The 12,416-nt window shown below is 34.0% G+C and overlaps 4 protein-coding genes across 9 annotated transcripts; 2 read left to right on the plus strand and 2 right to left on the minus strand.

Annotated features, from left to right (window-relative positions):
* Positions 1-566: 566 nt before the first annotated feature.
* Positions 567-6,436, plus strand: LOC105671283 (protein MMS22-like). 3 transcript variants are annotated; one of them, XM_067356780.1, is made up of 20 exons: positions 567-843; positions 917-1,142; positions 1,245-1,403; positions 1,474-1,627; positions 1,703-1,885; positions 1,969-2,091; positions 2,158-2,361; positions 2,421-2,668; positions 2,744-2,844; positions 2,904-3,076; positions 3,145-3,303; positions 3,371-3,614; positions 3,726-3,954; positions 4,013-4,109; positions 4,183-4,380; positions 4,450-4,623; positions 4,714-5,076; positions 5,147-5,346; positions 5,414-5,602; positions 5,683-6,436. In XM_067356780.1, the coding sequence occupies exons 2-20, from the start codon at positions 928-930 to the stop codon at positions 5,735-5,737; spliced, it is 3,468 nt and encodes a 1,155-aa protein (XP_067212881.1). In that variant the 5' UTR covers positions 567-843; positions 917-927; the 3' UTR covers positions 5,738-6,436. The 3 variants fall into 3 exon arrangements, with proteins under 3 accessions (XP_067212881.1, XP_067212880.1, XP_012220703.1); XM_067356779.1 differs by having other exon boundaries at positions 570-843; positions 920-1,142; XM_012365280.2 differs by having other exon boundaries at positions 571-843; positions 920-1,142; positions 1,266-1,403.
* Positions 5,375-8,538, minus strand: Hmg-2 (High mobility group protein 2). Of its 4 annotated transcripts, XM_012365286.2 has the most exons (9): positions 8,399-8,538; positions 7,951-8,027; positions 7,651-7,844; positions 7,372-7,543; positions 7,184-7,298; positions 6,942-7,103; positions 6,791-6,872; positions 6,469-6,684; positions 5,375-6,379 (listed from the first exon to the last, which is right to left on the minus strand). In XM_012365286.2, the coding sequence occupies exons 3-9, from the start codon at positions 7,739-7,741 to the stop codon at positions 6,243-6,245; spliced, it is 975 nt and encodes a 324-aa protein (XP_012220709.1). In that variant the 5' UTR covers positions 7,742-7,844; positions 7,951-8,027; positions 8,399-8,538; the 3' UTR covers positions 5,375-6,242. The 4 variants fall into 4 exon arrangements, with proteins under 4 accessions (XP_012220709.1, XP_012220710.1, XP_012220712.1 ...); XM_012365287.2 differs by lacking the exon at positions 7,951-8,027 and having other exon boundaries at positions 8,399-8,529; XM_012365289.2 differs by lacking the exon at positions 8,399-8,538 and having other exon boundaries at positions 6,791-6,863; positions 7,951-8,361.
* Positions 8,539-8,622: 84 nt separating this feature from the next.
* LOC105671289 (oligosaccharyltransferase complex subunit OSTC) lies at positions 8,623-9,626 on the plus strand. The gene is made up of 4 exons (XM_012365294.2): positions 8,623-8,761; positions 9,041-9,114; positions 9,185-9,402; positions 9,472-9,626. The coding sequence occupies exons 1-4, from the start codon at positions 8,623-8,625 to the stop codon at positions 9,488-9,490; spliced, it is 450 nt and encodes a 149-aa protein (XP_012220717.1). The 3' UTR covers positions 9,491-9,626.
* Positions 9,627-11,809, minus strand: LOC105671288 (calcium and integrin-binding protein 1-like). The gene is made up of 6 exons (XM_012365293.2): positions 11,433-11,809; positions 11,190-11,267; positions 11,051-11,085; positions 10,694-10,941; positions 10,421-10,619; positions 9,627-10,355 (listed from the first exon to the last, which is right to left on the minus strand). The coding sequence occupies exons 2-6, from the start codon at positions 11,238-11,240 to the stop codon at positions 10,334-10,336; spliced, it is 555 nt and encodes a 184-aa protein (XP_012220716.1). The 5' UTR covers positions 11,241-11,267; positions 11,433-11,809; the 3' UTR covers positions 9,627-10,333.
* Between the last annotated feature and the right edge of the window lie 607 nt (positions 11,810-12,416).

Here is a 12,416-nt window from a genome sequence, read left to right on the forward strand (position 1 = left end):
GATCTTATCATGTGTTTTCTTTCAGGCAGAATAATACTTGCCGTGAGATAAGATACTTCATTGTAAATCTGAATAGAGATTTAGTAATAAAAATTGTGCTTCAATGAAATATATCAATAGTTATGGAGATTTTGTCACGAACTTTCGACAATAGCATTTTGTTCTGGCGCCATGGTTGATCTTATAGAATAAATCATGTCACAATCACAATTGACCAGAATGGAAACGCGCGGCCCCGCAGAAGAGAACAGATATATTGTATTTTCTGTCTCGTTCTTACCGAGCCGGTAATAAAGGTGACATTGCATATTTCTTTGATTTACATATATTAGAAGATGGAAATTCGGATATTGATAAATACTTTTGTTAAAGATGTTATATTAAATATTAAGAGTAGGAAATTGAAATTATTTTATTTCAGAATAAAAAAATGGAATGTATTAACGTACCATAAATTAAAAATTAAAAATTAGGAATAATTAATACATTTCGTTCCTTTGTTTGAAATAAAATAATTTCAAACTGCCCTTCCTAATATTTAATATTTATTTCTATTCGTAATATTTTTTCTATTATGCGTCCGGCTTTATTCTTTCTGTTACGGTTTATGCGGGCCGCGTCTCCATTCTGAGATTTTGACATCGTATGCCACAATAGCGCCACAAAGAATATGCCGCCAAAATGCATGAAAGTTGTCTGCTAGTTGAAGGAGCATCGACATGTTTTTTTCATAGTGTTTCAAGGGCCAGGAGCTCTGTTAAAATTAGCTCAATGTAATTTATCTCAATGTTACAATCGATTACCCAAGTTTTGCAGCTTTGATCGCAAATACGAACGCGAAAGGTTTGTTATTTTATTAGAATGCATACTGCTGCTGTTACAATGTCATAATAAACAGAATGATTAATCTTGATAGCAGATTTACAGATGGATTTTGATATTACCTGCGACTGCAGCGGTAAAGTGAATATCAACGATTGGCAACTCGACAGAGATGGTTTGTTTTCCCATAAAGAAGTGGACAATGTGCTTTTTCCACAAGCCGACTATCCTTTTTCCTGTATCGAAGTCAGACTCTTTGACTGTGTCATGCCTGGAGCTGTTGGTGTGATGAATCTTAATCATCTCACTAATTGCATGGAGTAAGAACGTATTTTTGTAATAAAAAATGTTTATTATCTTTATTGTTAAAAGTTACTGAATAAATCATTTTCTATCAGACGTATTGCAAAATTTTATTTTAGATGTATGTCTTTATATTGCAGGATGCAATTGAAAATATTAAACAGACAAAGCAGATCAACTGTATTATCGAGAGTGTGTGATAATGATGATGAAAATTATTTTTCCTTAAGAAAAATGATCTGTAACTTCATTTTATATTTCCGTGCATATATGAATGGGTAAGTAAACTTTTTCTCTTTCTAATATTTAATTTTGCCATGAATTACTCAGTTAAATCTGATATCACAGTATAAGGTGGGACCTCAGTGCCTTGGAAATAGCAGTACCTGAAATTAACAAAGATGTGGATGCTTTGTTTAATTCTCTCAAGCGATTTTTTAGTACATTGCGTAATATTCCCGATTCAATTCTGCATTATGCTGCTTCCAACATAGGAAATAAGGTAATTAAAAAGTATATTATCACTGTAGCACCAACAGAAACATAGTTGCAGTTCTTAATAGTGCTTCTGTTTCAGTGTAAGCAGCCAGAATTTCACTTATGTCACACACATATAGAGTTAAGATGGTTTTTCATCACATTAGTACATTCAAGAACTATGTGGTGCCAATATCAAATGCATCCAGTGGAAGAATTTGAAAACAGTGCTGAAATGGTCATCAATGATCTCATATATTTTGCCTTGAAAGTATTTGAGAGGGTAATAAAAATGATTGAAGAATCCAGTTCGTTTTTGGACATGGAAATATTATTTTATAATATTTATCTGTTCTTTTTTTTTAGTTATCTTTAAACTGGACTGTAGATCATAAGCAAAAGACACCGTATTTCTGTACATGTACACGAGAGCTGTGGCTCATGCTACAAATATTTATCGACAGTCTAGAGGGAAGGATGAAAACGAAGGTAAATCCCTTTAATAATTTCTTAGTAATCCTGCAGATCTGTTCTCATCGAACGAAATATTTTTAGACATTTTGGGACCACGTAAATAGCTGTATCCATAAAGTATTAAACACAGATCAGACCCAAATGATATTTTGGCATAAGAGCGGAGACTCTGTTCTGCCGGATTGTAAGAATCCTGAACTGTTCTGCATCTGGATAGTGTATCACTTGTCTCTGTTGTACGGATACAGTAATGACGGTGTATACTTGCAGTCAAACTCGTCAAGGGTAAGGCACGAAGAGATTGAAAATTTTACGGATCACGTACTCCATGCATCAATTTGCAGATTAAATCCAATTACGAACAAGTGGAGAAAGTTCTAAAAATATACGTGTGTAAAGGTGGAAAGGACGGCGAGAGGGATGAACTTGATGTCGAACTCAAGATCATAATATCGCTGTTGCATGAGCTTATTATTAACTGGTGGCAACCGCGTGTGCCGGTTATATCATTTCTCTGGGACTGTTTTCACAAAAGATTAGACCAGCCGTTCTTGTTGCAGACCTCTGGACCTTGGGCTTTGTCCCTTGAAAAGTATGCAAGTGATTTACTTTATTTACTATGAAAAACTTGTGTATTTAAATATATTTATAAAAATTTTTTTTGTAGAAAAACTGCTGCAGACATTCTAAAACAGATTAATAACAGAATTGACAGCAAATTTGAGCATTCCAAGGAATCTAGCTATGGCATGTTCTTATACTTAATAGGTGAGTTTAACGAAAACTTTGTACACATTTCTTGTACGTTAAAGATTAACTTTTTTCAGGCACCTTTTTGAAGAAATACAGTAAGGTAGACCCGAAATATTGGAATCAAATTAAAGGACGTGTGTACACGAAATTTTCGAAGAATAAAGTCGCAGAGTTCTCCGAGAGTGGCCTCTACAACTTCATATCCTTATTTATCACTTTAGCTGTTACTGCAGATATTACAAACGTAGTAAGTAAAATTACGCAATTCCTATTAATTACACAAACTGACAATACAATTAATATGCATTCTCGCAGTGCACGACGATGTTAGATCTCTTGCCATCCACGCAAGAATTAAACAGCGAATACAATAAAAAGTGCAATCTAATCTGGAAAGGAAAACTAACGTGTCTCCTATTGTTCAACGAGAGGAGATTATCCTTTGCTCCGATAATTAATCATTTTACGGAAACAGTAGGTTCCATTTTCTATATCTTGGATTACGTAAATTTAAAAAACTGTATTCCAATTTGTTGAATAGGTCAACTTAATAAGCTGTCGCAAAGACGAAACATCTCGTTCCATGATGACCAATTTCGTCGATGTCTTAAATACAGTCTTGTCCGCCAGTGAGAAAATTGATTTGGGAGAATACAATTTCATAGGCGGTTGGATCGATCGTTATCTCTTAGAGTGTCCGAAGAACAGAATTGGATTTTTGCTGGAAATGCTCGCCAATGTTTTGGACAAGTGTGTTATTCTGCAGGTTTCTTGTGACAATTCGGGTCGGTATGTTTATTTATCTTCACTTCAAATACGTTAATATTGCAATTTTTGACGATGTATTGGCAAATTTAATGAAAAAGACATGCCAACTTACTAAGACTTGCTTGTAGATGGTGCCAGGGAAATGTTAAACGCGCTGTGGGGTTCTGTCGCTTGTAGAGTCCGCCAGCTCGTCTTTGATCCCGTGCTTACTGGTGACAATTATAAAATTATCTCCAAACTGGCTGTCATATTTACGTTAGAAGCAGTCAGAGATCCGGCTACTGCTAAGACGCACAAGCATTCAACTATGTCTTTATTTCAACACTTTGCGGCATCAGTATTTGTGAAAGATATAAGGTAAGAAATAGTTTGTCTGAAAATTAGTCAGAAGTAATGCAGTGGCGTCTGTTTTCAGAATTACTCAGTGTTACTTAACGATGATTCTCGAGAACGGCGAAGCGGTGCAAAGCCTGAAAAAGGAAATTGCAAATTTCGATATTATTCTTATCCAAGTTCGTGCGATGTTTCCTTTATCATTTCGTGTACTGTGAAACAATCAGTGTTCACAAAATATATATGTTTCAGGCATGGATAAAGTGTTCTATCGTTGGCTACAACACAGATAGGGAAGAGACAAGGATTCTGCAAAATTACATTCTCAATCTCGACGATATCAAGGAAATATTCATGTCGAATTTCAGGAATCTGCAGGAATTTAAGAATGGCAATGAGCCTATTATTACATTCATAATATCGTTCATGGAGAGGCAGAATGCATTAAAGGTATTAGTTTTTACAATATATTCCACTCTGACGTGTAGAAGCAAATTGAAGACAACCGAAGAATTTCAGACTGATCAGGAAAGGCTTCGATATAATGCGAAATGTAAAACGTACTTTAAAAACTTGGAGAAGTGGGTCCTGATACCTGTAACGGAGGAGACGAAAAACACGGATCTGGCGATTTGGATTTACAGGTGCCTTGGAACATTGATTCTCTGCCTTTCTCCGATGCTGTATGCTAAAGTATGCGCTCTAATAATCGCTGCTGAAAAAATTCTTTTATAGGAATCTTCCTATTTGAAGTATTATTTAGAAAATATTCATATTTCACAGAATCAACCAAACGACATGTTGAGAACGCTTATTAATAAAGTTCTACTGGTACCCGAGAACTCTGCGCAATCGTATATAAAGCAATTGGGCAAGAGAATATTCTCGATGGTATTACTCGGTCTGGAAAAGTTAAACGTCAAGAGCGACATACTGTTACAAGCGATGATCAGAGATATCTTGGATCAGTACTTGCCGGTTTTAATAACCGAAGATAATAGCGGATGCAGTTTCAAAGTTAGCGATTCCTTCCTGAAATTTTTCAAGGACGCGAAATGCGAATATCTACGCTTGATTTTCGAAACGCTGATGGCGAATTTTTATACTATATCATCCGACAATGTCGTGCACAAGCACGCCAACTTGGTATGCAATCATAATTGTACTTACACAACGCGAAAATGGCTGCAAATATATTTATTGTACACTCACACAGATAACTTGGCTCATAAAAACGTTGCTTAAAGAGGGAACGTATCCCAAACACGTCACGGAACATATCATCCAAATTTGTTCCCCGAACATCTTTGGATGCTACATGAAGGTTTCGGATCATCATCCGCATAAGCTGCACACAATTGACTTCATCAAAAATGTAATTAAAAATGCTTATTACAAAGGGGATAAATCGATCAGGTAAGAAGATCTTGAAACATTATTTAAATTAAATTTCAAGTCATAACCAATTTGCGTGTATTTTCAGAGAAAAATTTTATACTGCCGTTTCTGCTATGGTGCAAAAATATCTGATCTTAAACACACAATTTACGTTTGAGCTTATACAATCTATCCTGACAATAGAGAAAAGTATTATAATCAATTTGATTCCGCAACTTGACACAATTATATTTCAAGCTGAACAAAATCGTCGACCCAATGTGGTGTCATTAAGGTAAATGAACAATCATAAGTTTCTCGAAATAATAATTCTTATTCTCTTAATATGATCTAAATTAAAATTTATAATTGCAGGTTCATGTTTAACCAGCTAAAAAAACAAATGTTGAATATGAACAATGATGTGTGACGAGATTACAAAAATTTATTAATAAATGCTAAATATATACTCAATAATGACGTTCAAAGTCATTGAACTTCCAGACCGAGATCAAACATTGGGTTTCAATCGATATTTGAACTCGACGGATATGTAACTATTTCAATGTACAGAAAATCGACTTAAGTTTATACGAAGTTAAGATACAGCAGAAGCTTTTTAAATTATCGCTATACATATTATATATCATATTCGAAATGAGAAATTCGCATCAAAACCGATGTACAAAATAAAAATGCAAATTATTGTCATATACCGATATCATGTACTACACAGGGGTACCGCAAATCATATAATCATGCACAAGTAAGTTCACTCAAATCGCAAAATCACCTATTTCGAGAATATAAGAAAAATGGAATTTACAAATTGTCAAGAAAATAACACACCTAAATTCTCTTCGCTACTTTCGATGTGAATGCCTTGAACGATGGTGCTTCAACGACGTACTGGTTGTACTGCTCAGAGGCGATCGTCATCCAATTAACTCCAGACGGGACACGGCATTACGTATGGCGTTACGTAGACTCTGCTCGGCGTTGCTGTTCAGCAAGGACTCTAGCCTCTCGAAGTAACCGTCGATATTTTGTAACGTGGCACCGTCGTGTGTGCCTGTAAAAAAAAACGAGATATTTTTGCAGACAAATAAAACATCAAATCAAGATGAAATTCTTATGCGAATTTTATCCGTGAACTCTCACCTGGAAGCGGTATGGTGGCGAAGCAGCCCGCCAGTTGCGAACGAAGAGAATCCAAATGACGCTGTAGAGTCTGATTGGTCGTTCGTTGCTGATTAGTTTCCGACTCCAAACGATTCACCGCTGCATACAGACTGTCGACGTGTCGCTGGAGAACTGCATTCTGAGCTTCGTAATCCGATGTAGCTTTCCGCAATTGTCTCAATTCAGCCTCACAGGCTACACAAAATACATTTTTATTATTTAATATTTATTATTTATTATTTAATATTCTTGTAATATATTTTTATCGATTACGTATTTATTTTTGCTATGAATTTCTCACTTTTATTATGATCCAGAAATTCCTCTGTAAAAATAGGAATGTCAAACCCTGTGAAGTCGTTGTCCTTGTCTTGCTGGATGTCCTAAATAAAATTTTCATTACTGCCATTTTCATTGTCAAGATCTTAAGAATAACAATAAAATTATCATACATTCTGCTCGGCATTTATGTCAGTGCCGTTTCTTTCCTTTTTATTTTCATTTTGTCTCTCCGATTGTTTCTCGTTGAACAGTCTGTACGCTTCCGTTTGTTTGTAATCGCTAAACTCACGATTGTAGCGCTCCTTATCTAACTCAGCTGCGTCCAAATATTGCTGCAAGCATTCGTGCCATTGCATTTGTAATGCTAAAACACTGCAAGATACTGTACGAAGCTAAAAGACATTGTAGAAACCTGTTTTTGATCAGCTGGCAGTTTACTCCACTCCGAAGCCAGAAGTTTTGTAATCTCTGTAAACGTTAAACTTGGATTCTCACTTCGGACCTTCTCCCTTCGGTCGTTTAAGAACCTGCACATTACATTTTATTATAGACAAAATATTTTAACATTTGTACGCGCAGATATTTTTGTTTGGTCATTACAGAAAATAACCGCTGAGTGGTTGTTTAGGCGCAGTAGCATCTCTTGGAGCCTTCTTGCGTTTCTTGGCTCTATTTGGCGTGTTACTGCTACTGCCGGTACCAGTATTCTTCTTCACACCATTATCGTATACCGAATCGGGTGCTTTTTCCTCTATACTTATTGGAGACTTAGCTAGTGAAATAAAAGAAAAAGTATATATTAATCACTAAATATATAAAAGGAGTGAAGAATAGCATAAATTTTTTTGTATCAAAAGATATTAAATCAATTGTATTTACTAGTATGTTCCTCTACATCCCCATTGTAAGTATGCTGCTCCATTGCACCATTGCTTTCAGACACATCATTTATCGGAGTCGTCTCACTCATTTTTCGTGGTGCTTAGAAGTTTCAGACGACAAAATTGCCTTACTAATCTTAGGAAATGCCCATTATATATATATTTACAATGCAAATCAAGTGCTCACATGACCTACAATAATGTATGGAAATTGTTCAATTCTTGCAAAATTGCACAACTACTATTATTGACTCCTAAATATGATACCGCACATCGTGATCATGATATGATTACGTACCGTAAGAATTACTAAAAAATAATATATTAAACGGCAAACTGTGAAACATTGAGTCGTTTTTATGCCGTAAGGTTAATCTGCGGAATTAATTAAACAGCCTCATTAGTAATGCAACGCAGATGTTGTATTTAATATCGGTCACACCTTTTCGCGCACCGTAATCACTCGAGTCTATTTAGCGTCACGAAAGCATCTCACAACGATAAACTGTCGTAGGCGGAATAAAATGGACTCAAAAAATACACAATGAACAGACATATAACACACAAAAAGGTTCAATCCCTTGCAAAAACATTAAAGCCATCTTTTCAAGCTAACATTTTGGAGGCAAATTAGAAACTTCGGCCAATCGGTAAAATCGCGCGCACAGTTTTAAATTAAAAAATTGAGAGTGGAACTAGAACCGAAATTGCGTAACAAAAATTTGCGTTCCTTATTAATTACTTACATTTTTTTTTATAGAAGCTATGAGTTTCGTGTAATGGATTAATGAATGTTGGAAGCGCGACGCTGACCAATGGAAGCGCGATCACCGGCACGTACAGTCCTGAGCAAAAAGTCCGTCGTTACACGTGTACATATGGCCAGTTGATGAGGAACGTCAACAGTACCGGTGGATGAAGAGGAAATCCTTTATTTTTCCATCGTGTAGTTTAGATTTATCTCAAGAAAATGGAGTACATTTATCGATTACCGTTTTTAGTCCTGGAAGTGCCTAATTTAAAGTTAAAGAAACCGTCCTGGTTTGTGAAACCTAGTGCTATGATAGTCTTTTCCCTCATCCTTCTGTCGTACTTCTTGGTGACAGGAGGTTAGCATTCGAACATCTTGACGTTAATCGAAAGTCATATTTGCTTGTTATAATAAAAATATTAATTAAAATATTTTATCGCATCACACTAAGCATACATATATATATGTATATGTAAAAAATTGCATATTATTTGAAGAATATCATACAATTTATTTTTTATTACAAACTTTATAACTAAAATTTTTATATTTGGAAATTCTAAACGTTCTTTATCGTATAATGTATTGTATAATTTTAAGTAAAAAACCGTTGTTGACTTTTACATATGGTTTGCAGGAATCATATACGATGTAATCGTTGAGCCACCTAGTGTAGGATCTACAACAGATGAACATGGCCATACAAGACCTGTAAGTTGAGAAAACCTTTATTTTCAATCATTTACTTCCTCAATTTTATAAACAAGCGTGATCCTTGCAGGTAGCATTTATGCCATATCGTGTTAATGGGCAATATATCATGGAAGGCTTAGCCTCCAGTTTTCTATTCACAATAGGAGGCTTAGGCTTTATTATACTGGATCAAACTCATGGTCCATCAACGCCGAAACTTAACAGAATTCTTCTGATATGTGTTGGATTTCTCAGCATAGTTGTGTCATTTATTGCATGCTGGATATTCATGAAAATGAAACTTCCGTGAGTATCATACTTTTAGATGATATATTATTATATTATTTAAATAATTATTTATTTTCTTAATTTCAGCGGGTATCTGCAATCTTAAACATAAGTTTTGAATTCCAATATTACGAATTTCATTTTTATATCACATTGTATGCAATATTGTTACAATACATGGGATATTGTAATAATGACTTGGGGGACTTTTGTAATAAAGTGTAATAAGTTAAACAAGACAATTTTAGCATTATACCATTATTTATAATATAGATATTACAATTGTTCAAGATACAATAAAAGGCATTACAACTTACTTTTACATATATTATAAATAACATAAATTAGAATTAAAATTCTATAAATTTATAAATATCTTTTAAAAAATTTTATATATATATATATTATAAATATCTTCAAAAGAGTATATATGTGTGTGTGCATATGCAAAAAACGAATTTTCTGTTTTGAAGCAATATACTTGACACCATAACTTCATTGCACATTTATTTAATTTTATTATACAAAATAAAGACAAATTCCGTAAAATTTTTAAAATATTTAATAATTTAAAAAAAAAACAAAAATGTACCTGGTCAAGAATAGACTTGCCTTTTCCTATACATCAGAACATTATGTGTGCATTAATACCATTATATGGTGTGTGTGACAAAATTTTATATATGTGAATAAAGAGATCTATATTCGCAGTTACGTTTGCTTCTTCTATTAAAGAATTTTAAATAAATGAGCTCGGTAACAAATAAATTAGATTGTTATTGGTGTCATTTTGGTTTAGGCCTCACTTTAGAGCCTTGGCACATTCTGCAATTGTTAATGTTCTTTCACCCTGTAAGATATGAATTAGATCCATATCTATTAAAATGATTAAATATAAATCAATATTCAGTCTTTCGTTAACTGCCCATCAATAATCCCCGTCATACTTTTATAAACGAATACGAAAACTCCTGTAAGAAGAAATTTTAATGTTATCGAAGGTTGATTACGATTTTATAATAAAGAAGAATCTTACTTGGAAAAGTCACTGCTCTTCTCTATAATATGTTCGAATTCTGCGAAGCTTAGAGCACCGTCATCATCTAGATCAGCTTCATCAAGAATGTACTGAAGAAGCTGCTGTATGTCGCTGTCATTCAATCTCTGGGGTGCAGTTAATCTATCAACTACTTGTCTTAGATCTCCCACGCCAAGCATGTCATCCCCATCAAAATCTTCATAAACAGGATATTGTCGGTAAATTGAAGATTGCAACATGCAGATAATTTGTTGGAAATCACACACTTACCAAATATTCTAAACGCATGTTCAGCTTTCACAGCCTTTGGGGCAGCGTCACTGAACACAGACATCATGTCCAAAAAATCTTCAAAGGTGCAATCGCCATCCTGACTAGAGCTAAAAACCTTACAGATTCTATCTCCAAAAGGATTCACTCTCAATTCGGGATATTGTAAAATTTTGGACATCGGGAGCTTAGCATTTCTGTTGTGCCCAACTTTTTCTGGTGCGAGTGCCTTGAATTTCTGATGTGCGCTGTTACAAAAAGAAAAAATGTAGTTTCTCGCATGATAGTTGTTTTTAATTGGACGTATAATTAACAATAAGAGATATGTATTCAATAAATAAATGAGACAGTACTTACTACAAGACTTCCTTTTTTGTAAAGTATGTTAAATCCTATTAATAGAAAAGTCTTATTAATTACGTTCTTAAAAATGCCACATTAAAATTAAAAACAATTTAAAAATATACGCAAGATGATAAAAAAAAATTAATCTTACTTGATAATCTTGCAGCTCCTCTTCAGTAAACTGACTCTTTCCTGCACCCATCCTTGCACCCTGTATTTCACACAATATCTACACAAATGTATCAATCGTGAAAGCTTTAGTTATCACAAAACATAATCAATCAACTATCATTCAACATTATATGTCGTCGATGACTAATTTGTGAAATATGCTTTTGTTCCACTTGTCACAAACCATTCGGTAAAGGCAGTTTACAGGCAATCGAATACACACCAGCTTGAAAGTTTTCTCGAAATCAACTCATTCCCATTTATGTCAATTTTTTAAATTATTTCATATTTGCCGAGAGCGGATACATTGTTTTGTAATTATAATAGAATTATATTTTTAAAATGCGCTATTTATTGATTAGTGCGCCATCACATGTGCGTCAAATATACTTGACAGAGATAGACGATCGCATTGCTGTGTTAGAATAAAACAGATATACATCCCAGGCGAGAAGCACGAGAGTGTTCAGTGATTCTAAACAAGTCGTGCAATTGAAAATATCACAATAAAAGACAGACGATGGCAACGGGAAAAATCGGAAAGATTTTCAAAGACATCTACCAGGATCAATTTAAATGGTAGGTCGCGGAGAACGTTTTTGTCGAAAAATCTAGAGATATGTTGCCGATATAAAAGGCTGATGAACATAACCTTTTGATTCATGCCGGAATATTGTTCACTGATATAGCATAAATTCTGAAAAAAGCCAATTTAATTAATTGTTAATGCTTCAACAATTAAATTGTTAACGTTATCACAAATTCTTTCTCTTAGCTGAAGTTGTATAACAAAATTTAAATTATGACTGCAAATCAATTGTTTTATTAATTATTTTTTATGAAAGATAATTACAATATATTTATAATATATATATTAATTGATGGAATTGTGAAATTTTTTATGCAAATAATTTTTATACTAATACTTGTTTCTGTTAACAGGTCCATAGTAAAAAACATTACATTTTTTGTTGTTGGTATCAAGATTGCCCTGGAATGTGATGGAATGATGCTTATGCCCGCTACTGTTTAAATCGAAACTACAGAAAGGAATGATTATGAAAGCAGAAGAGAATAATCTGAATACTGCAACTGTTTCTGTGTCTCACAGATTCCGTTATATCCATCGCAACAATATATACAATTTAAACTGTATTCATAGCATACAAAAATGTATATTTTATATTTAAACAAGGCATTGTTAAAG

This window comes from Linepithema humile, chromosome 6, assembly GCF_040581485.1.
Source record: "Linepithema humile isolate Giens D197 chromosome 6, Lhum_UNIL_v1.0, whole genome shotgun sequence".
In the NCBI taxonomy this organism is placed as follows: domain Eukaryota; kingdom Metazoa; phylum Arthropoda; class Insecta; order Hymenoptera; family Formicidae; genus Linepithema; species Linepithema humile.

Coding starts and splice junctions, on each gene's coding strand:
- LOC105671283 (XM_067356780.1), top strand. CDS start 928: ATGGATTTTGATATTACCTGCGACTGCAGCGGTAAAGTGAATATCAAC. Junction 1,143..1,244: donor CATCTCACTAATTGCATGGA/GTAAGAACGTAT, acceptor ATTTTATTTTAG/ATGTATGTCTTTATATTGCA. Junction 1,628..1,702: donor CTTCCAACATAGGAAATAAG/GTAATTAAAAAG, acceptor CTTCTGTTTCAG/TGTAAGCAGCCAGAATTTCA.
- Hmg-2 (XM_012365286.2), bottom strand. CDS start 7,741: ATGAGTGAGACGACTCCGATAAATGATGTGTCTGAAAGCAATGGTGCA. Junction 7,544..7,650: donor GGATGTAGAGGAACATACTA/GTAAATACAATT, acceptor TTATTTCACTAG/CTAAGTCTCCAATAAGTATA. Junction 6,873..6,941: donor ACATAAATGCCGAGCAGAAT/GTATGATAATTT, acceptor AATTTTATTTAG/GACATCCAGCAAGACAAGGA.
- LOC105671289 (XM_012365294.2), top strand. CDS start 8,623: ATGGAGTACATTTATCGATTACCGTTTTTAGTCCTGGAAGTGCCTAAT. Junction 8,762..9,040: donor GTACTTCTTGGTGACAGGAG/GTTAGCATTCGA, acceptor TATGGTTTGCAG/GAATCATATACGATGTAATC. Junction 9,115..9,184: donor AACATGGCCATACAAGACCT/GTAAGTTGAGAA, acceptor TGATCCTTGCAG/GTAGCATTTATGCCATATCG.
- LOC105671288 (XM_012365293.2), bottom strand. CDS start 11,240: ATGGGTGCAGGAAAGAGTCAGTTTACTGAAGAGGAGCTGCAAGATTAT. Junction 10,620..10,693: donor ACATGCGTTTAGAATATTTG/GTAAGTGTGTGA, acceptor CTGTTTATGAAG/ATTTTGATGGGGATGACATG. Junction 10,356..10,420: donor AAGAGCAGTGACTTTTCCAA/GTAAGATTCTTC, acceptor TTCTTCTTACAG/GAGTTTTCGTATTCGTTTAT.